Genomic DNA, 10,295 nt, shown 5'->3' on the forward strand with positions numbered 1-10,295 from the left:
TTTTTATGTATATTATTAATAGCAATGACATTTTATCTATATAATAGTAATCTAACTATAACTAAAATTTGTAAAGTATAAGTGTTTTTAAAATGAGATATCTTTTAGAAAACATTTAACTCGTGCCTCGCACGGGTCTAAGTACTAGTATATATATATATATATATATATATATATATATATATATATATATATATATATATATATATATATATATATATATATATATATATATATATATATATATATATATATATATATATATATATATAGGGAACGTATCCGGTGAGAACTGATATCTTCTGTGAGAAATGAGAACTAACAATATTAACCTTTTGATTTAATTAACACTTTAGATTTCTTTATTCCATATACAAAGTATCTTACTGAATTTTTTCTATTATACTTAATATTTATAAATTCCATAAATAGAAAATCTTATCATAATTATATTTATTAAATTAATATTTGGTATAAATAAAAATTAATATTTTTTGATTTATTTTATTTTTAAAAAATTAAATAAATAATAATATTTAAATTTTTAGTTTGCCAATATCTAAAAAACGCCATAATTATTATAATATTCTCACTATAGTGAAATTTCTATTAAATGCTCACAATTGTAAAAATTTTAAATATAATTTTTTTTCAAAATTGCAAATAAATAAATAAAACGAAACAAATATTTAATTAATAATCCCACATTCCTTAATATTTTATATTCATTACATAATTATAAATATATTGATCGATAATTTTCAAGTATAAATAAATATATTATAAATAAAAGCAACTTCTTATCTATGAATGTTTTACTATTATGACATTTTAAATAAAAATATATTATTGATTTATTACTTATATTTTTATTTGATCTAAAATATTAAAAATATATAAATGATTACATATATTTTAATTTTGTTGATTTATTTATTTTCAAGTTAATAAATGTTTTATTTTCTATCTCCAACTATTGTGACCGTTTAAAATAAAAATAAATTATTGATTTATTACATAAATATTAATTTGATAAGAATTTAAAATTATCACCTATATTTTAATTGAGTTGATTTATTTATTATAAAATTGAAAAAAAGTTTACTTTTACATATTTTTAAGTTACTAACATTTTAAACATATTTTATTATTCTAATAATAATATGTTAATTATGGTGCTTACTTATTGACAAACTAAAAATTTATTATTTATTTAATTTTTATAAATAAAAAATTATTAGTCTTTATTTATACCAAATATTGGCATAAGAAAAATATTAGTGTTTATTTATGAAATATTAGTATAATAAATAAAAAATAATATGATAAAATTCTCTATTTATTGAATTTATAAATATTAAGTATAATAGAAAAAATTTAGTAAGATGCTCTTTATATGGAATAAATAAATCTGAAGCGTTAATTAAATCAGAAGGTTAATATCGTTAGTTCTCATTTCTCACAGAAGATATCAGTTCTCACCGGATATGCTCCATATATATATATATATATATATATATATATATATATATATATATATATATATATATATATATATATATATATATATATATATATATATATATATATATATATATATAATCTTGTATTTTTTATATTAATAATGTTAACCTATTTGTATCAGTTGCAAGTATGTTGTTCATATATTTGTAAGACTGTTGGGAGTGAATTATCAGTATTTTCATGTGTTAAAATAACTACCTTTTGATCTGAAGTTGAGCATATCGTATGATTTTTAGTGATTTTATGGTTAGAATTGAACTCTAGAAGTTTGATTCTAGTTGCAAAGCAAATCGAATCACTTTGGATGTTATTGATGCAGGTATTAGGGCTGAGAAGTAATGACGAGGAAAATATGAAGGCGTAAGAACACTGGAGACGCAAAAGCACAAAGAAGTGAGATAAAGCAAAGGCAGCGCCGTAACAGATTTGGGCGAGGCGCGCCAAACTCTCTGGTCCTAGTTTGCGCTGCGCTCTTCCGTGTCGCGCCGCGGTTGCTTCGTTAAAAAGAAAGATTGTTATAAATAGAAGCCCTAATCCTCATAACATAGACACCTTGGAGAGCGAAATTCAGAGAGCATTCCTATTCCAGAGCAGAAAACAACATCCGACGGAGAATTCAACATCAATCGAAGACATTCCCTTGATGAAGATGAATCCCTCTATGAAGTTTTGTGTGTTCTTCATATCTATGGAGAGCTAAACCCCATTGTGTTGTGTTTAAGGTAGTAGTTAACTTATGAAGATGCAATAACTTTGATTAATTCCTGTGAACAATTGTTAAGTTTTATTATCAATAAAGAACCTTGCTTTTATTTTATATCAGTGTTGAACTATCAATCGAGAGATAGGGTTCATACTTTTGCCCTAGGTTTTTATATTGACTTGTTCTTAATTCGCAGAGATGGGATTGTGAATAAGTTTTCATAAATCATTGTGTTTAATTCCCTTTATCTTTATTGTTATTATGAGAGATCGAATATCATACCGGTAGAGGGGATTCTAAATTGATCTTAGACATGAGATCAGTTTTGAGGATGAATGAAGATAATAGCTTATATAATGGTTTACTTGTGAATTAATTGATCAATTGCATATGAATAGGTTGATGAACCCTAGAACTCAACATATTCATCACCATTGTTAATCACTTTTCAAGCTTTCAGTTCAATTACTTATTACTTTCTTATATGCAATTTTAGAACAAATAATCAAGACTAATGCTTTTTACCACTCATTATAATTTGACTGTAGAACGGCAGTAATATTGAATCAATCCTTGTGAATACGATATACTTAGAAAATATTTACCCAAGATACTTTCACAAAGACAATATGTCACTTTGTATTTCAATAATATAATATAGCTATTATTCGCAATAATAAGTGTTTTATGATTGAGGTTCAATGCTGATATGTATACGGATTTACTATTCGTTATTCCGCCTTAACTAAAGTATTTTCGAGGAAGTGTGTTCGAATTATATATGTTATGTAAAGGGTTTCCTATATACACTTTCCATATTAATATATAAACATAAACATGTTATACACCTTAAAAAATACTATTTAATTATAAATTAACATATTTAAATTGGACGCGTCCTATATAGAATACGTAACAATCATCTTTGTCATTCGTCAGCTAATTTGTTGAAAAATCAATAATTCTATCAATCTATTATAAAATGTTAATTGGAAATTTTGTTCCTAATTTTCCTACCAGGGTGTAAACAAGGTGTAAACATTGAACAAGACCCCCCCAAAAAAAATTATGACTAACAAACTAAAACTATTTTGTAATACATGTATATATTACAAGCTTGATGTGGTGACAAAGATGCCAAATAATCTGGGAAAGAGAGACCATGATTTAATGATCACCTAGTGTGTTTTAATGACAAAATGCACAACATGAGAAACAACTTAGCCATTTATTTGGAGTTGGAGATGCATTTGTGTTTGACTTTTGTTCTTCATCAACTTCTTTTGTTTTTTCATTTTGCTCTAACTTCTTTTGCGGTGTTTGCTTTTCTCCAGCACCCTTGGATGAAACACTTTTATCTCTATCTTTCGATCTACAAGATAAATATTCAAAAAAATATTAGATATTAAATTTGGTTACATTATTAGTTATTATTAAGAATAGAAATACTCACGTTTGAAAGGCATAGGATTTGGTGCTACCATCTGAATGAAGTTGAGTTTTATCTTCCTTATTCTCGGTGGTTCGACTACTTTCCATTATGACTTCTCTCATTGTTTCAGCAGCTTTTGCTTCGGTTACCTTCAAACCTTCTTCATGCAACTCAGCAGTTCTTTGGCTTATATCATTGAATTTGTTCACAGGTGTTGGAGGTTGATTATTTGGTGACGCATTAGGTTGTTGATCACTCATGATTACATCACCTGGCTTATCCATTTCACAAGATTTAAAGCAGGCTAATTCACTTGAGAAACTCATATTACCCATGTAAATGCTAAACAAAGACTCATTTGATGCAGTGCTCCATTCTACCTGGCCATTTGTATTGTTTCTAGCAAATACATGAGATGGAAAAACATAAGGGGAAGTGGGGTTGGATTCATTTGGACGCTCCATCACTTGTACTCGAGGGTTTTGTATTTCTTGTCCTTTGTTCATGCCATGTTCTAGGGTTTGACAAGATGAAATAGATGGTGAGTGGTGTCCTTCTGGCGTATCATTAGAATGTTCATGATTGGTCATAGAAATTACATCACTTGATTCTCTAGATACATGGGAGACCAATCCCAGATTTGGATTTTCATTATTGGTTGCATCTATATGAGTGTGGATGTGTTCTAGATTGGATAATTCAAAAGTTGGAGAAGGTATAGTTGTACTTCCATCAAAGTCATTTGTATTTGTTTTTTCATGGAATGAATTTTGTTGTGATGATATACATATGGGTGGTGAAGAGTGTGTTTCATCTAAAGGATTAGAAACACATTTATTTGAACTATTATTATCCATGTTATTTGCATCACTTTGTACTAAGAATGGGTTTTGGGATGATGACGACGACGATGGTATGATAGGGTTCTGGTTATTTGCTATAAGAGAATGACCAGTTTCCAAAATATTATTACATGTGTTGCTTTCATGTTCTTGTTTTGTTGATGGAGGAGGTGGTGGTTGATCAACTTTGAATTTTCTATCACCTTCAGCTTCCATCCACCAACAAGGTTTGAAGATTTTGTTATAGAATTACAGAAAGCTGAAGAATAGAATATATATAATTAAAAAATTCATTCAAACATCATAATCTTCATGTAACAGCATTATATAACCACATGGTCTTAATGCTATATGCATTATTGAGTTTTTCAAATTGTGCATCATCTCCATTAATAATTGCAATATTGAATGTATAAAACATGCAAATTCAACAAGCACATATTCATCAATAAACACATCTCAAAAGGAAGAGCCAACAAAAATGTAAATCAACACCAATGCATGATTTTAAATTATAATGCAATCAATGATGTCATGTAATTCAAAAGAATAAGGAGAAGATAATAGTAATAATAATATTACATGTAAGATTGAAAGAGACTGCTGACCATGCCGCTGCTGAAATCAACTAAGGCATATATGAATATGGCCAAGAAATCAGCAGTCCCATTTTCTATAGGAACTAACAAAGACGAATGTTGTCAAGAAAATACGGTAAAAGTTATATTCAACAACATGACAGATAGATAGAATGAGACAGAAAGAAAGTGATGAATTGTAAATCCAAAACAGGTTAAATAAAATAGATGGTAATACACAAATTTAGGGGTTGAATTATTTTATATTCTTCGAGTAACAACTAATTACCAAACTTTCACTTTTATGTGCTAAAAAATAAAATTATGCCAACTACTAACCTTATCATCATGTGTTGTACCATGCATGACTTCCCCTCCTTCCAACAAAAATATATATATATATATATATATATATATATATATATATATATATATATATATATATATATATATATATATATATATATATATATATATATATATATATATATATATATATATATATATATATATATATATGAGGAGGGTTATATTTACTCCAAGAGTAAGGTATCAACACTTACTCCCCATCTTGACCATTAATTATTCTTAATCTAATGGTTAAAATTAATGAGTATTGATTTTCTCTCTCCATATTTAATTACTAATTAATTTTAACCATTAGATTGAAAAAAATTATTGGTCAAGATGGAGAGTAAGTGTTGATAACTTACTCTTGGAGTAAATATAACCCTTTTCTCTCTCTCTCTCTATATATATATATATATATATATATATATATATATATATATATATATATATATATATATATATATATATATATATATATATATATATATATATATATATATATATATATATATATACATATATATATATATATATATATATATACATATATATATATATACATATATATATATATAGGAGCGTATCCGGTGAGAACTTATATCTTTTATGAGAAATGAGAACTATTGATATCAGCCACTAGATTTAATTAAAGTTTAAGATTTATTGATTCTATATTAAGAACACCTTACTTAATTTTTATCAATTATGATTAATATTTAAAAATTCCATAAATAAAGTATCTTTTCAACAAAATATTTCTTTTTCTTTAATTATTAAAATATTATCAAAATAAGAGAATCCTTTTCAGAATTATTACACTTAATATTTTAATGTTATCACAAATTATTTTTTTTTACTAATAGGCTATTATTTGATCAAATAAGATTAGAACATTGGTGATAAATATATTTTAATCTTATGTTTGAATAAATAATATTTTAATCATATTTATCACTTATAAGATTTATTAATTCCATACAAATAGCATATTATTGTCTTTTTATCTAGTATGCTCAATATTTAAATTTTTTATAAAAAGATATTATTCCCGATTTTTTTTACTTGCTTTAATTATTAAAATTTTAACACAAGTATAATTTATTTTAAATGGTGATGATCGTTGAAATTTTAAAAAAAGAAAAATTACCAAGCTTGCAAGTTAATAATTCAACCAAATTTATATATATAATTTTACATTCTTAAAACTTTTAATCAAATTAAAATATATCTGATAAATCAATGATCTATTTTAATTTAAAATAGTCGCAATAATAACTTGCAAAAACAAAATATTTCGAACTTTCAAATAAATAAATCTAACAAATTAAAACATAAGTAGTAATTTCGTTTTCTTCAATATTTTTAATCAAATACAAATATAAATAATAAATTTTTGAAAAAATATTTAAAATGGTTAGAATAGTATAGCATGCAAAAAAAAAAATTTAAAAATAAATAAATCATCTAAATCAATATATATATATAGGGAGCATATAAATATATATATATATATATATATATATATATATATATATATATATATATATATATATATATATATATATATATATATATATATATATATATATATATATATATATATATATATATATATATATATATATATATAAAATTAATGAATATTGATTTTCTCTCTCCATATTTAATTACTATTTTTTTTTTTGAAACAACATATTTAATTACTAATTAATTTTAACCATTAGATTGAAAAAAATTAATGGTCAAGATGGGGAGTAAGTGTTGATAACTTACTCTTGGAGTATATATATATATATATATATATATATATATATATATATATATATATATATATATATATATATATGCCTTTTTATTTTTGTTTTTTATACCAATTTTCATGATTGTTATTTGTAGAGTGTTTTTTTATTTACACTTTTGACCCACCACCTCAAACTTAAAAGTTTGCTATTCCATATAAATCCCAGACTTAAAACCATGTTATACATATAATTTGAGCCTATTTTATAACTGCCTAACTCTAATAGAATCAAATTATTATAAGAGGTGTTTTATAATAGATAATATTTATTTGATTTGTAATATATAAAGAAAAATCTTAAGGCACAGATGAGTTAGTAATGGATAATTTGATCATTAATCAAAGGGATAATTTTAAGAGTGGGTTTGGATGAATCATTTTAACGAGAGTATAATTTTTTTGATGAATTTAAAATGTTTTAGATAAAATTAATTGTTTGGATAAAAAATATAATAAAAATGATAGAAATCTATGAATTATTTTGTTTTGAGTTAAACTTTATGATTTTGAAATGATACTTAACATCAAAGAATTTTAAACTTCTCTCATATTTCATAGAATTTGAAGGTCAAAATGGTTATTATTATTTTAAATTTTGCAAGTTGATCCCATATTTTCCAAACTTTTAAAATTGAGCATCAAAATTTTCAAAAAATTGCAAATTAATCATTAATAATTTCCAAGTTTTACAAATTGGTCTCTTTAATTTTAAAAAATAGTAAATTAATCCCTATTTTTAAATTTAAAATTTGGCCATAAAACTTTAAAATTTATAAAGTTGACCCCAAAAATTTAATAATAATTTATCATAATACTCTATCTAAATATCTTTTTTTAAATGAATGGATTTCAATTGCTTAGAATTTTATATTCCTTAAAAAAAATCAGTTATCTCATCCAAACACACTCTAAGTGTTTTTAGCTTTCAAGAAAGTTAAGTTATAATGATTTGACATCACGACATATAAGCCTGTAATATAGGAAGAAGAATTGATGAAAGAGAGAGATCAGATTTTAAACGATGAAAGGCAATTAAAATATATTTTGTCGCTAAAACTACTCTATGATAACATCTATTTTATCTTTTCAAGTTAACGTATTATTTTGTTCTTCTAACTTATATGATTTCTTTGTTTTCACTTATTCAAATTGAGTTTTTTACATTTTATTTTCATCTAATGTGAATCATGTAAGTTCTAATTCAAACTTTCATCTAATATATTTTCATTATATTTCTTCAATCTTTGGGCATGAGAATCAATGATGCTTCTTACTGTAGAATCAATTGTGTTATATATTATCCATGAGCCATTTATTTTTGTTAAAAAGGATTATTTCTTAGAGTGGTTTGTTTGGATATGTTTACGAAGGATTGAGTCTAATTAATCTTTTCATTTGCAATTTGTCTAATTAATAGGTGTATTTTTCTATTCGACTATTTTTTCATGGTCGTGTTTAGTTGTTGTAATAGATTAATTGTTTGAAATTATTTAGCAATATTGATGGCTTAAAAGAGAAATTTAGAATGTGTGATAATATGTTATGGTTAAATATATTCCTACCTTTCTCATCACTTTGTAGTCAATTAACTGTGTTTAGTTACTCTTCTTTTTTAGTGACACTTATTTATTATATTTTAACTGTCGTAAAGGGCCGCTGGAAATAGAAAATTGCGAGAAAGAAATATAGGAGAGGAAACGGACTTTAGTGTTGATGAAAGAGAGGGGACCAGAGGGAAAAATTATTCGCTCTCTTGATACTATATTTGTTTGATAAATTCATGAAAATTATTTTTGTTATAGGAAAAAAACTGTTATATAAATGTTTCAAACAAAATATATTTAATTTTGAATACTGTTCCAATAATTTCTAATTTCACTACTGAATACACAATGCTTCCAAATGCAACAAAAATGGTTCTCATTTTGTTAATAATATATTAATGTTATTTTTTTTTGTTGAGAATAACATATTAATTTTTAGTTCAAATTAAATATAACTTGCACACTAAATTTTGTAATGTGGTCGGTCTATATAAATTTTCTCTTTTTTTCCGTTACATTATGTCATTATAATGTTAATATGACAAAGTTATGACGTCTTGACCAGAAATTTAACTACATGATGAATGAAATTTTTTATAATAGAATTTATTTTCCACCGAATATTAAAAAATTGATGTTAAGAATATTATAATGCTATATTGCTTATTTTTTTGAGGAAAATCATCGATAGAAAATTTTGAAAGAAAAGTTAGACAAGGTACATAATATGATAATATGTTAAATAACATGTTAAAGAAATTTAAACATAAAAAATATCAGTTAAATTTTTCACGTGGGTGCGTATTAGAAAAAGCGGACCGATAAACACGAGAGTCGTTAACGCCAAATTTCAAAGACTAATAATGAGTAATTATGATCCTTCACAAAATTTCACGACATATTACTTTAGTAGACATTTAAAGACTTTTTGGCTATTGATCTAACCTGATCAGAATGGATCGTCACGGTAGCTGGATCTGGCTTGATGAACAAGGTGGGGGGGGGGGGGTACCTGCAAGGTTCTCCGATGCTAAAGTCAGAAGCTATCAGAGAGAGTGAGGGTTTAAGAAGTAGAGAATGAATACCTGACCCTCTAGTGAAAGAGGGTATTTATAGCCCCCAGCGCTGGGCCAAGGTTTCATAATTGGGCCAAATCCAATTGGAGGCCCACGTGCTAGGAAACTGCCAGAACACCCTCTGCTAGGGCTGAGTCAGTAGGTGACTCACGTTCTGGGTGAGCGTGGAGTAGGATTCGGAGGAGGTTGATCGGATCCTTCGCTGAAGAGTTACACGTGGTCTTCATGCTTGATTGATTCGTAACGGTAACCAAGGAAATGGGCCCAAACATATTGTGTAACACCCTTCTAAACCCCGTAGAAATTAATAAAATAATTCAGAGTAAAACATGAAAACAAGGGTGTCACAATTAATTAAAACAAATTATCACAAATTCATTGTCATGCTTTCACTAAGGAACAATCTGTCATAATACACAAACATCTCATGTTTACACAGCGGAG

General features: G+C 25.5%; 1 protein-coding gene across 2 annotated transcripts; it reads right to left on the reverse strand.

The window, feature by feature from the left end:
• Nucleotides 1-3,170: 3,170 nt before the first annotated feature.
• Nucleotides 3,171-5,241, reverse strand: LOC131604553 (uncharacterized). 2 transcript variants are annotated; one of them, XM_058876988.1, is made up of 3 exons: nucleotides 5,084-5,241; nucleotides 3,681-4,760; nucleotides 3,171-3,599 (listed from the first exon to the last, which is right to left on the reverse strand). In XM_058876988.1, the coding sequence occupies exons 2-3, from the start codon at nucleotides 4,715-4,717 to the stop codon at nucleotides 3,416-3,418; spliced, it is 1,221 nt and encodes a 406-aa protein (XP_058732971.1). In that variant the 5' UTR covers nucleotides 4,718-4,760; nucleotides 5,084-5,241; the 3' UTR covers nucleotides 3,171-3,415. The 2 variants fall into 2 exon arrangements, with proteins under 2 accessions (XP_058732971.1, XP_058732977.1); XM_058876994.1 differs by having other exon boundaries at nucleotides 5,110-5,223.
• Between the last annotated feature and the right edge of the window lie 5,054 nt (nucleotides 5,242-10,295).

Source organism: Vicia villosa, linkage group LG1, assembly GCF_029867415.1.
Source record: "Vicia villosa cultivar HV-30 ecotype Madison, WI linkage group LG1, Vvil1.0, whole genome shotgun sequence".
NCBI classification, from domain to species: Eukaryota; Viridiplantae; Streptophyta; class Magnoliopsida; order Fabales; family Fabaceae; genus Vicia; species Vicia villosa.